Source organism: Lasioglossum baleicum, chromosome 16 (genome assembly GCF_051020765.1).
Source record: "Lasioglossum baleicum chromosome 16, iyLasBale1, whole genome shotgun sequence".
NCBI classification, from domain to species: Eukaryota; Metazoa; Arthropoda; class Insecta; order Hymenoptera; family Halictidae; genus Lasioglossum; species Lasioglossum baleicum.
Genome location: NC_134944.1, coordinates 11,230,561 through 11,244,810, shown reverse-complemented (window position 1 = coordinate 11,244,810; position 14,250 = coordinate 11,230,561). Strand labels below are relative to the sequence as shown.

At 35.8% G+C, this 14,250-nt stretch overlaps 1 protein-coding gene across 17 annotated transcripts in view; it reads right to left on the bottom strand.

Moving 5' to 3' along the window:
- LOC143217063 (uncharacterized) overlaps window positions 1-14,250 on the bottom strand; it is a 277,026-nt gene that overhangs the window by 43,975 nt on the left and 218,801 nt on the right. For 14 of the 17 annotated variants that reach the window (XM_076440794.1, XM_076440791.1, XM_076440789.1 and 11 more), the window contains 4 exons: window positions 13,673-13,726; window positions 5,215-5,394; window positions 3,172-3,277; window positions 6-94 (listed from right to left, as the gene is read on the bottom strand). In XM_076440794.1, coding sequence (XP_076296909.1) covers window positions 6-94; window positions 3,172-3,277; window positions 5,215-5,394; window positions 13,673-13,726 — 429 coding nt within the window. The remainder of the gene's footprint in view (window positions 1-5; window positions 95-3,171; window positions 3,278-5,214; window positions 5,395-13,672; window positions 13,727-14,250) is intronic. The other 3 variants (XM_076440792.1, XM_076440790.1, XM_076440796.1) reach the window with 2 other exon arrangements.

Here is a 14,250-nt window from a genome sequence, read left to right as displayed (position 1 = left end):
CTTACCCTCTTCCCTTGCTTTCCCCGGGCACCTTTCTCTCCCGTCAGACCGGGTGGTCCCATCGGGCCCAGCTCCCCCTTCTCGCCCTGGGACCCTGCGGTGTGTACATCACGTGCATAAAATAAACCATGACACTCGGACTTCGGTCGCGCACGCACTCTCTCGTTCTCGCTCTTTCAATTACACTCTCACTCTTACCGCTCCTCTTACTCTTACTCTAGCACTCGCGCGGAATCGGACTATGTAAACTATGTACAGGGTGTAACAAAATTTAGTGTCATGGTTTTGGCAGATGGTTGTACACCTGAGATTTGTTAAAAGAAATTGCCTCAAAATTTACCTTGACCAAGGAAAGTCAAGGTCAAAGGTTTTTTTTATGCTTGTATCGCATTCTACTCACCATGGGGACCAAACTTGTCAAAGGAACCGTAGGTTAGGTTTGGTCCCCATGGCGAGTAGAATGTGATACAAGCGTAACAAAATTTGACATTGAATTTGAAGGTCAAAGTCAATTTTGCGGCAATTTCTTTTAACAAATCTCCACCGAAGGTGTACAACCATCTGCCAAAACCATGACACTAAATTTTGTTACACCCTGTACAGTGAAACGAATTAATACTCGGACGGTCTAAAAAAGACGATAACTTTTTTAATATTGTACTATACTATTTGAACTTTTTTCGGAAGCTGGAGCAAATTAGTTTACTACAGGATGTGAAAAGAAATATTCTCAAAAGTTGCAATTGATTGGAATTGTAGAAAAAATAGTAACAGTTTTGCATTTCACAACTTTTTTATGTGGCCCAATATTGAAAATTTAAGAAATACGTTTTGTAGATCTGTGTCAACTACAGTGACCCACAAAAGTGTTCATACACCCTTTAAAACAGAATAGTTTTTTTATAATTGTACCAAATGCGCGCGCGGAAAAATGCCTTTCTTATTTTTGCATGTAACCTTGTAAATTATAATTTTTGTTAGATTTGTTGCAGTCAGAGGCTGGAAATCGTGAAAATCTGCAATTTTTACCATGTTTAAACGTTTATAACTCATTGCAAATATCGAATATGTTTAATTGACACGGATCTACAAACGTAATTTTAAAATTTTCAATGTAGGCCCACATAGAAAAGTTGTAAAATGTAACTTTTAGTATTTCTTCTACAATTCCGATTAATTGCAATTTTTGAAAAAATTTCTTTTCACATCCTGTAGTAAACTAATTGCTCTAACATCCCAAAAACGTTTAAATCGTATGGTACAATATTAAAAAAGTTATCGTGTTTTTTAGGGCGTCCGAATATTAATTCGTTTCACTGTAAAAGTGAATGATATCTAAATATTTATGTTATATTATGCCATATCTAAAACAATGATGTGTGGCCCTATAAATGAATGATATCCAACATTTATAAATTGTATACATAATGATACCTGTTAGTGAAGCTACCTAAAAATAAATGATACTTAAATTACTTACATTAGATTACATTCTAAATAATGATAATGTGAACCTAGAAATGAATGATATTCAATGTGTGTAAGTGTATATGTATAATGATACTTTTTGGTGAAGTTCCGAATATTCATATTGAATATTCGAAGGAAGTATTCATACCTTGGTTTCTAAGATGCCATGAAAAAGAAAATTACTATACTAACATAGACCTCTCACTTTAACAATTTCTTTTGTTATGCATCGTAGAATGGAATATGCATGTAAACACGCGAATTTGTTATTGATGTCTTGTTCCACGGGATGATGTGAAAAAGAATTCAACTAAATAATAAAACAATTGTCTTGGCTAAAAAAGCTTTTGTTGACAAGTAGATGGAATGGAAACATATGTATGTAGAAATAATATATCTTTCTAGTGAAGTTATTATTTATACCTTATTTTACAAGGTGGAGTGGAAAAGAAAGTGATTAAACAATGAAATATTCTTTGCCGAAATATTCTTTGAATAAATTTCGTGGTACATGACATACAAACGACTTCTACTTTAATTTTTGAGCCTGTGGTTCGATTTTATCAAATAATTATTGTTTTCTAATGATACATGTGCAATGTTAAATTGTTTGTTTAATAATTTGTCCAACCTTGCAGATTGTTCTAGAGGGATAATAGAAACTGACGTCATGTTCTATTCTTTGTTTGTTTTTTAGAGATAATTTGAAGCTGAGCAAACTTTTCAGTTCCAGGGAAAGCTGAGTAGTACTCTATAAGAAATTGTGACGAAGTCTAAAGTTTAATTAAAACTCGCTGTGCCAACCTCGGATAATACTGTTTCAACTGAATGCAGACAGAAAATGAGGGACATAGTCGAAGGCTTATCTAGAATTGCATTTCATATAGCTTTATTTGTCCCGGCGGAATTATTCTAAATAATATCTTGAGAGAAGAGAGAGCTTCTGGCATCTGACAAGCTTCTGAATAAATAGTAATGAATTGTGTGATAGGGAAAAGTAGAAAATAATTCTTACATAATTATATGTTTGGGAAAATATGAAATACCAGTCTTTTTTTAATACATTGTGGATAGTTATGTATAGTTTAAGGTTTTAATGATTTATCCAAGAAATATTGAAACAGTGTAAATATTAATTGAAATTATTTAGACGACCACAAAAATAAAAATTACAGTTTCTTTAGGTAAAGGAATGTTTGTAATACATTATGTTTTAATGCAGTTTCATTTTTTCCCGAATAATTGCTTCGATCGCGTAAAATTTTTATTTTGTCCTTCGAAATAGTGTGGTTCGCGTATTCTCGAATTACTTCCACGGTTTCAAAATTTTCAAATTTCTCAAATTTCTGGGCCCGAAACATTGTCTCCATTTATTGCAGACGAAATAAAAACGATGGAAGTGTACTTCATATTTGCTGACACGTCTTTCATTGAAATTCTCGGAAAAAACTAAGACTAAAAGCATCCTAATTAGTTAAATGAGATTTCATTTTTCAGCAAAACGATGATGGAAATAAAGCACGAAATGACACTAACTTTCCGAACAATACAAAAATACACACAATTCTCGGATAGTTAATCTTGAAAATTGGAAAATTATGAACAGCCTAACTCTATGTAATGAATTCGTATAACTTCGATGCGTAACGTGTGATGTTATCAGTTTCGAAAAAATAAAAATTATACCGTCTATCTGCTTACCGGGTGGTCCGGGTGGACCGGGTGGTCCTTCGAATACTCCAGTTGAGAATGCTTCGCCGTTCAAGGATGTCGTTAAGCCTCGATCACCTTTATCGCCGTGGTCACCCTGTGGATAATGCCGTTTCAATTAACAAATGCCAATGTTTATAATCGCGTTAAGAACAGCCTCGAAGTAGGCTAGATCGGGGTATCTGAAAGACGGAGAAAAATGAGTACCGTTTGGAAATTACGTATTTAAAGATTCTGTACAGGATGTCCCAAAAGTGTATTTCAGTTTCACGGAAGTGAAACAACTCTTTCCTTTACGAAAATGTTCTCCGCGGCTTTGTTAAGGAGTTACAGTAAATCTTCTACAGTCGCAACAACCTCGGGGAGGTTCGTTTGCATTTATCGTAGACGGGACACTATTTTTTTGAGCTTCAAACTTCAAAGCAGTGTCGCCAGATGAGAGCCAAACGGCTCTAACACATTCTCCTCCTTTTCCCCTTCCACTATCCCCTTCCAGCACCATGCGCACACTCCAACGTTCCCCACTAAGACCGTAGACCACGGCGCCCGTGCCATAGACTGAACTGGTCATCAGAGGGGGGGTACTTATATTCCCCTCGATTTTCTCGATCTGGCGACACTGCTTCAAAGTCCGAGCCGAACGTAGACAAGGATAGCGCGTGTAAAGAGAGACCACGCGCGGCCGAAGCGACTGCGACTCTCCGCGCAGTGATGCCAAAAGAGGGGAGTCACGGTGAAATGATGTACCCCCTCTCTGATGACGGGGAATGAGTGGGGCGAATGGGAGACACGTTGCACGTGCGCGATGGGGACCGTGAAGTGCGGAAGGAATAGGAATGGAATAGTGGAAGGGGTAGGAGGAGAGTACATGAGCGCCGTTCGGCGCATCACTGTCTCTGCGTCTCTTTCTTTCCCATACGCTGTCCTTCCTTGCGCCCGAAACTTTCGTCGTCAATTAAACCACTAAATACAGTTGAAATAATTGGGTCTGGGAAAAAGTTCGTGGCGTTTTTCCCGATACATGGCATCAATTGCAGATAACTCGGGAAACACAGTTCGCAGCGATACCACTAAACGCTCGTTGGAAAGGCGACACTTCGAGCGTTACTTTGAGTGTATAAACATCGAAATTGGTGCAGTGGTTGGAAAGTTGTTTGCGTTTGAAAATCGAGAATAGTAATGAAAAATTGCGCTATGTTTTGCAATATTATTACGACAAAGGGAAGAACCGCTGCACAGGCTTGTGAAAAAATTTGTGCTGTGTACGGTGAAGGTACTTTAGCAAAATCTACTGCGCGGAAATGGTTCGCTCGCTTTCGTTCTGGTAATTTTGATGTGAAAGATGAGTCACGCTCTGGTCGCCGAATCACTGAAAAAGCTGATGAAATTCTTGAAAGAGTCCAGCAAGATAAGCATATCAGCAGTGTCGATATTGGTATGGAGCTGGGCATTGACCACAAAACTGTTTTGAACTATTTACACAAAGCTGGCTACAAAACGAAGTTCGATGTATGGGTGCCTCGTGAGTTAACAAGGCTGTGAAAACCACTGGATTCAGTTTATCAACCAGAAACCACAGAAGTTCTTCACCGATGGCGGAACATTGTCGATAATAATGGAGCATATTTGGATTAAATAAATTCATTTTCACACTATAAGAGAACCAGTTGAATTTTACTAAAAAAAAACGCCACGAACTTTTTCCCAGACCCAATATATCGTGTTCGGTATCATGTTAATCAGAAAAATGCGACAAATATATTGGTGAAAGTCCCGTAAAAATATAATGGAAAATACAGAAGTTTTGCAATTGGATTAGTAGAGGTTCACACCGATATACCCGCGCCGAGATCAGATTACTACAGTGGAGGGGATATTTCTTTTGCATTCATCGTGTACGACCTTTTTGCGACTATAGAGGATTTACTGTGTTTTGGTTTCCGTACAGTCTCTTGGCATAATACCGGTATTAAGTCCCTGCTTTTCCGTGAAAATCAGAGCAGTCTGGTAATGATGTTTTTAGATTGTAATTACCTTGGGACCCGCGACTCCGGGTATTCCCGGTGGACCGATCGGTCCAGGTGGTCCTGGTGGTCCTTTTTCACCCGGTGAGCCGACGTCGCCTGGAGAGCCTTGTCTGCCTTCGTGTCCAGGAAGCCCTTCGGCTCCCTGAGGACCGGGTGGCCCTGGTGGCCCAGGTTCTCCTGGTTCTCCCTGTTACGTTCCAAGAGTGTTACGTCGTTACCGCTTTCTTCCGGCGAGAGCCCTCAACAAGAGTGTCTCTCGGTACTCGTCGGTTTGTGTCATAAATGGAAGGAGAACAGGAAAGGGGCAGCGGAGAAAAATTCCTCGATGGTGAATAGAGAAAGAGAGGCAGTCAGAACAGAGAAGAAGAATAAGAAAGATAGGAGGATATTTGGCGGACCCAGACAGAAAAGGTGTGAACAGGTCGAAGAGAAATTGCGGACAGTGGCGAAGAATAAGCATACGGAGGAACTCTGCGTGGAAGCAACATTCACGTAGTGAACAACATTCAAATTCGATAACCATACCGTTTTCGTTGTGTCGGTCTGTAATTTTGTTCGTCAGATCTTTCGCAATTGTTCTTACAACTCTTGCTTGTGTACAACGTTACGCCGTTGTGTCTAGCAAGACAATGGTGTACGTTTTGTTTATGTGAATTTTAATTTGAACTTTTGGTTTCTTAATTAACTCTTGAACTCTTTTAATCTTTTCTCTGTTTTAAATTTCACCTACTCAGTTTATGTGTTACTTGAAGTTTAACGTGAATTTTCAAATCCAATATCGCAACACTGTAGACAATAAAATATTTCTATTATTCGATACAACTAGAACTATAAAGTAAATCATATAAAAATTGTATAATTAGCCGCGAAATATTTCACGTTTATTGTTCATTGTTCCAACGACTTCCAACGACTGCAAATTGTTTTTTCACTCATGAAATTAAGTGAATGGTTCTACACCATTCGACATACATACATAGTTCCAGTTTCTGCAGTAATTGTAGTTTCGCGTGTAGTTCCGTAATAATCGAAACGGGAAGAACTCTCGTTACATAAAATTCCTCGTTGGACGTTCAATTCGCGGGCTCTCGGAATAAGTGAAATCATTTCAAAAGGATGACTACAATTCGGAAGTTTCTTTTTAATTTCCAAAACTTTTTAAGGATAGATCCGCTTCGTTGGAGTTTGATCGTTTCGCTGTTATCCCGACAACCCGTAGAAATGACGAGAAGTTAGAAGTTTTTTGCGACGTTGCGATTTTATAGATCGATCGATTATATTTTCGTTACAAGCCGAAATTAAAAAATTGCGAAAGTCGACTTCTACTATTTTTCTCGTGATTTAGACGAGGCAGAAATTTTCCACAATTTCCATTACATTTTCGTTGCAGACCGAAATGAAAAAGTCGTCGAAAATGAACTTCTACTATTTTTTCGTAATTTAGATGAAGCAGAAGTTTTCCAAAATTTCAATTATATTTTCGTTACAAGCCGAAATTAAAAAGTTGCAAAAGTGAATTACTATTTTTTCGTGATTTAGATTATTTTAGACGAAGCAGAAATTTTCCAAAATTTCCATTACATTTTCGTTACAAGCCGAAATTAAAAAGTTGCAAAAGTGAACTTCACTATTTTTTTCGTGATTTAGATGAAACAGAAATTTTCCAAAATTTCTATTACGTATCTAGTAGTAAAGTAATTCATCCAGCATTTTTAATCGTTTATTCCTCACAAAACAATTATCAATTGCGATGAAATTTCCAACGTGTCTACAATGCATATGAATCTGCAAGACAAATTTTTAAAATTTTCTTTATAAGCCGAAATGAAAAAGTTGCAAAAGTGAACTTCTACTATTTTTTCGTGATTTAGACGCAGAGATTTAGAAGCAGAAATTTTTTCCAAAGTTTCCATTACATTTTCGTTACAAACCGAAATGAAAAAGTCGTCGAAAATAAACTTCTACCATTTTTTTCGTAATTTAGACGAAGCAGAAATTTTCCAAAATTTCCATTACATATCTAGTAGCAAAGTGAATCGTCCAGCTTGACAGAAAAACTGAAGTCTTTTGTTCCACTTGTAAAAAAGTTATTCCGATTCAGTGAGTGCTGTCAATTGTGAAGCTGACTGCATGTAGGAAACGGAACTTTGACTCTCTCAGTACAGTAGTTCAGCACATTACCTTCACGCCACTGCAAGTGCTTGGTCCCTACTTCAACTGAACTGTACTTCAACCAACATTGAAACTCCAATCACGAATATCTCGAAAAGTATTGAGCATCTGACCACACAATGGGATATTTTCAAACAGTATAACGAATTCTACCACTGTTCCGAGACTCAATTGGTGACTCGACACTGTTGTACAATTCTCTTCTTTAACTCTTTCATAATGGTTGGATCTTTTTGACCTAACTCTTTGAAGACGTCGTTTAATTTTTCTGCTTTTCGTTCCTAATTCCAGTTGTTAATTATTTATCGTATATTCGCGATGTTGAAATCAGAGACCAAAAGTAACAATTATTCTAAAATTTTCTACGATAAATAGTTGATTAGTATTGACATTTAAGGTAAGCAAGATAAGCACAATATCGGTTTTAAACTTTTTGATTACAAATAACAGTGATTAATCTTTATGCATTTATGGCTTCTAAAAATTTTCAAAAAATGCTGGAATATAAAATTCCACAGAATTTAATACAATTTTTATTCATACAGAGAAAAATTGTACTCGTAAAAATTGCTCAGATATTCATACTTTTAATGATTACAAATAAAAAGCTTAAATTATCATTTTGCATTGCACAGAACATCGTTAAATATGGTCTACAACAATTTTTCGATGTCCGAGAGAACTACTTTACTATGAAAATATCGCAATAACCAAACTTTTCATTTAACGCAATTTTTATTTATACAGAGAAAAATTGTGCTCGTAAAAATTGCTCAGTTTTTAAACTTTCAATGATTCCAAATAAAAAGCTTAAATTATTTTGCATTGCACAGAACATCGTTAAATATGGTCTACAACAATTTTTCGATGTCCGAGAGAACTACTTTACTATGAAAATATCGCAATAACCAAACTTTTCATTTAACGCAATTTTTATTTATACAGAGAAAAATTGTGCTCGTAAAAATTGCTCAGTTTTTAAACTTTCAATGATTCCAAATAAAAAGCTTAAATTATCATTTTGCATTCCACAGAATATCGTTAAATATGGTCTACAACAATTTTTCAATATCTGAAAACTATTTTACCATGAAAATATCGCAATAACCAAACTTTTTATTTATACAGAGAAAAATTGTACTCGTCAAAATTGTTCAGAAATTCATACTTTTAATGATTACAAATAAAAAGCTTTAATTATCATTTTGCATTGCACAGAACATCGTTAAATATGGTCTACAACCATTTTTCGATGTCCGAGAACTACTTTTCCGTGAAAATATTGCAATAACGAAACTTTCCTTGTAAGACAATAAATTATATGTTGAACAGACTCGGTACATAATAAGTATATGTGAAAGGTAATTTGATTGCCGGCAAAAGCTGTTATTACATCGTTGGAGTAATTTCATGGGCGATTGTCAATACCGTTGAAATGTAAATATGTGTGTGCTCATGTGTTAGTTACGAGCGCGAGAGCACATGCTCGTGTGACCTTTACGCACCTACACGCGCCATGCAAACACTCGTACTTATTTATGCAAAAGATTTACGGTTGCGCATTCCTATGTTCAAACACTTTTAACAAGTCTACACGTCGAGAGCTACACTTTCAAGGAGTTATATGTTTCTGGACGACAGAGTGATTAAAATATGGCATGCAATATACACCACTGTTCAAAAGTATTTGATCATTTGACTGTTCTTAACAGTAATCGTACCGGCTACGAAATGTTTCGGATATACATACATGGTTTCACGAAAATTGCAAGACTGGACTTCTTTAGATGTTTTACAATTTTTATAACAATACACGTGATCAACCTCTTGTCGTACTTTGACAAGCCAGACTCGCGAATGAAGGTTTTTACCAAAATTCACCATGCTTAAATATTGATTACAAACGAATCTTTATTTCATCTAAAAAGAAAGGCGTATAGGTTTTACACTTCATCTGAAATTTGAAATTCACCCTTTTGCAAATCAAATTCACCCTTTTGCAAATCAATTTCACCCTTTTCTATTTGAAATTAATTTGCAAAAGGATGAAATTGATTTGCCAAAAGGTGAGATTGATTTGCAAAAGGGTGAATTTCAAGTGCAAAACCTATACGCCTTCCTTTTTAGATGAAATAAAATTTGATTCGTTTGTAATCAATATTTAAGCATTCGAATAAATGTAGCCATACAAAAAATATACACATTTTCGTTTCCCTTCTACGACAATTTTGCATAAAGACGTCCTAACCACTGTAACTGTAAAAGAAAAGGTACGGCAAGGGGTTAAATAATTTATTTATTGAATAATTTCTGAGATGGAAGCATCTTCCATTTTAATAATTAAAAAATTATAAATGTGAAACCGATCATTTCTCTGTACACTGGAGTACGTTTTCTAAATTTGTATCAGGTACATACACCTTAAAAATTTTACAGAATTGTAATTTTTCCAAAATTTCTTTTACGCGTCATCTAGTAATCATTCTAGTTTCCCAAAAGAAAAAGTCCTTTGATGTAATATTGGAAAAGTTATTCTTTCGTGAAGTGTTCGAATATTAACGCGTCGACTGCGGATTTTATGCAAAATAAAAATTGTCTATGTTACTTGCAAGATACAGGAGGTACATACACATTTATTTCTTTTATTAATATTTTCAATTTGTTGCAAATAATATATTAGTATTTTTAAATTCTTTGTCTGCTGAGTTATCATTAGACTGCGGATTTTATGCATTTATAACAAAAATGGGTACATGTAATTTAAAGCAGTGGACATGTTAAAAATATTAAGTTAAAGGACATCAATATATTAGTTTCAGCTTCATAGAATAATTAAAACAAAAATACAATTTTTATTTGGCTCCTATATCTTGCAATCGATGCAAACATTTTTTATTTTGCATAAAGATCCGCAGTCTAGTTATCACAAATGCATGAAATCCGCAGTCCATTAACGAGAGTCACGAGAATCATGAGTGTTAACTTTAAAACGCCTTTCTGAAATTTTCTTCTGGATATCATAAAACTGTCGACTCGACAAGTACGAAAAAAAAAATCATGATTACATGGAAACGCTTTTAAGGAAATTATAAAAGCGTTCCTCGCGAACAGTCTTTCTAAGAATGACGTTTCTAGACGGTCTTTCTAAACTGTGAGAGCTGTGAACGATCAAATAATTTTCACCGTTAGCGTAAAATAATAATAGTTACATGCGGATGCGTTCGTTCACACACAGGTTGTACTCGCTCGAGCCGTTTGGAAGTGAGCATGCAGAAAAGACAGGGCCGTGCACTTTCCTTGAACATCTGTTTATAATTATCGGCTATCATGTTCGGTAGCTATGTTTTAGATAACCGTACAGTATTAAATAAAGCACATATCATGTTTTACAGCGTTTCGCAATGATTCGGATTGGAGATAGTAATGTAGTAGATCCCCGGATCTGATATTAAGTTTGTAACAGGCACTCTTCCCCGTGTATCTTTGAATTTAAAAGATGTTTCGCATCTATCTTAAGTTTATAAGTGCTGCGTGTATCCTAGTACGTTAATTATCATGATATCAGGTGCACGAGTACCGGGATCAACGTGTACGTCGGTTGCTGATTCTATCTAGGGATAGCACGAATAACTTTGATGAAACGCGAGACGGACAGGAAATCATTAGTTATCAAACCTTGAACGAGCTTGGTGAAAGTAACTCGCATTATAGACATTAGCCCTAGTTTGGAATATCAGTAGGCCTAGCCTTCACGAAAACTATCGAATTGTTAGACAGTGCTTTACAGATTTGCTTTTGCAACGACAGATAAAGACTGGAAATTAACTCTTTGCACTCGCAGCTATTTTAACTCGAAAATTAAACATTTCTTTCGATCTAGAATAATTCCATTTTATATGATTTTGTTCATTTTATGGGTATAGCGTTTGCACTCCAAATTCACCATTTTGCGAGTCAAATTAAACCTTGTGCAAATCAATTTCACCTTTTTGTAAATTAATTTCATCCTTTTGTAAATCAATTTCATCCTTTTGTAAATCAATTTCACCGTTTTGTAAATCAATTTCAGCCATTAAGAATATTCAAAATTAATTATTTGTTTATTTAAACACACGTGAACGGTGTCATTACTACGAGGTAAACTCAATACGCTTGAATAAATACACGTGTACTTTCATTTCCAAAATTTATTAATCAGAAAATGGCTACAATGAACACACATATTTACACATAATTTCATACGTTACAAAGTTAATGAATCGGCAATTACTTTTAAAATAGTATTTGGTGTACGTCTTTGCCATAAATAAAATGTTGAATTTTTTAAAAACACTTTATTTGTAGAAGGTTGAATTCGAATTGCAAAATGGTGTAGTTGACTTGCAAAAGGGAAAATTTGGAGTGCAAAACCTGTATGCAATTTATATAATATCTCATACAATATTTAAATGTTTAGTAATTGATTACAGATTATAGAGGACTATAGAGAATATATTGGCAATTACTTTAAAAAAAGTATTTGATGCACGTCTTTGCCATAAATAAAATGTTGAATGTTTTAAAAACACTTTATTTGTAGACGGTTGAATTCGAATTGCAAAATGGTGTAGTTGACTTGCAAAACGGAAAATTTGGAGTGCAAAACCTGTATGCAATTTATATAATACCTCATACAATACTTAAATGTTTAGCAATTGATTACAGATTATAGAGAACTATAGAGAGAAATTAGATTTTCAAATTCATATCTAAAATCTGTGTAATGGCCTATTGAGGTGCATAAAAAATGGTGACTATTTATTGAACGAAGTTATTGTAATTAATTCTGGTTAGAACAATGATCTACTAATTTCATCATTATTGCGAAATGATTGTCTTCGAATTACAATTAGAACTACTCTTTCGTTCGGTCTACCTGGAATTACTTCTCCAATGCGATTCATCATTTAAAAAATAAAATTTTCAATCTAAAAAATCACGTAAGATAGCGTTCCGATAGAAGAGCTTTAAAGTCCGCAGCACGGCCCTGAAGAAACAGGTAGGAAAGAGTGAAACGATACGAGTGAAAATACTAAAATTGTAAAATAGAAGGGTGCTGAAGAAGTACAGATCTTCGGGGTGCGTACGTAAAGGGATGTTTCCATACGTGTTCCACTGAAAAAACGTATCTCGGAAATCACCTTCTACGCACGCATTGTTCGATTCAGCAAGCAGACATGGTAATACCGAAACGCGTTGCTTCCGATTTGATCAGATCAAAATCTGCGGCGGGAGAGTAGCTCCCTCTTCAAACGAAATGTATACGCGCGCATAATCTGAACGTTTCCTCGCGAAATGAAATCTCCGAAGACGTCCCGGTCTAAAATTTAATGCAGATTAAAAGTGTCGATCAATCCCGCACGGTTTTCGTACGAAAGGATCCGGTGATTTTACTAGTGCGGAGGAACCTCGCTAGTAGCACAAAACGGGACCGAAAATATATGACTCGTTGTGTCCATCTTCTTTTGTTTCCACGTGACCACCGCAATCCCCACCACGAGTCCAAGGATTTCATAAAAAATCAGTAGGTGAAATTTAACACTAACCGTACCACGACCAGTCAAATGACCGGTGCCACATTTTCTATTTTATTATATAATCATTAGATAGCGGATCTTTATAAATTGTCTGCATCGATTGCAAGAGATAGAAACCAAATTGAATGTTGTTTCTTTCTATAATGACTTTAATATAGAAGATGTCATATATGAACATCTTCAATTTTGAAAATCTTTCAACAATTTTGAATTTCAGCTACTCAATTTTTCTATAAATGCATAGAGATCCGCTGTCTAATAATCATCGACGTTGCAAGGATAATTCCATTAGAAATTATTAAAAGAATTCTTGACAATGTATTGTTGTAAAAATTGGAAGATACTTAAATATATTCAGTGTTGTCATTTTTACAAAACAATGTACAGCAATTAAAATTGTTAACACAAGAAGTAAATCTTTATTCAGCTTCGTCCCCTTGCAAACGATATGTAAACATTTTATTTTGCATAAGGATCCGCTGTCTACTGATCATAGTGACTCGTAGCATCCCAGGATTTCTGAGAACTCGTGGTAGGGGATCGTTAGTGTGTATTCAACGAACGAGAACTCCGTGCAATAAGTGAGGTGGCAACGAGCGAGGTTCTACTGTATTTCTTTCACGGAGAGAATATATCGAATGGAAGCGCTTGCGGAATCGATGAGGAGGAAAGGAGAAGGAGGAAAAGGAGGGGCTCCCAAAGAGCAGGCGCACTTACTTTCAGTTGTATGATGCTCTGCGCTGAGATATTATGCCCTTGCTCCTGAAGTCCCTAGAAGTAGGTCAACACTACGGGTAAAAACCAAATCGCTACCAGACGAAAAATAAAACATAGGTTGTAAAAAGGTCTGAGGTGGGGGAGAACCTAAAATGGATCTTTCACGGGGTAATCTCGTTTCTCATTGCTCTTCCGAATCCAAGGCATGCCCAGAGATATACCTAAATACTGTAACTTAAAGTAAGTACCATTACCAACCAAAAACCAAGGATAAACAAAGTGCGACGATCGACGCTTCGATGGAAAACACGATCGCTCCGATGATGCGGAACAGATCTCAACTACGGAACCGAGACGCTGGAAAAAGTTGTTTGTCAACCAGAAACAATTCTGGTTTGTTAACCAGAAAATAGTATTGTATATTCGAAAGTGAAAGGGCGAATCCAAATCTGCGGATTTGTATGCATTTAACACTAGACAAAATAAAGTTTAACATAAAACAGCGAAAGATTAGAGAAATCTAAGAATATTGTTACGATTTTATTGAACTCCTGCTGGCCACAATCGTTGCAAAATAT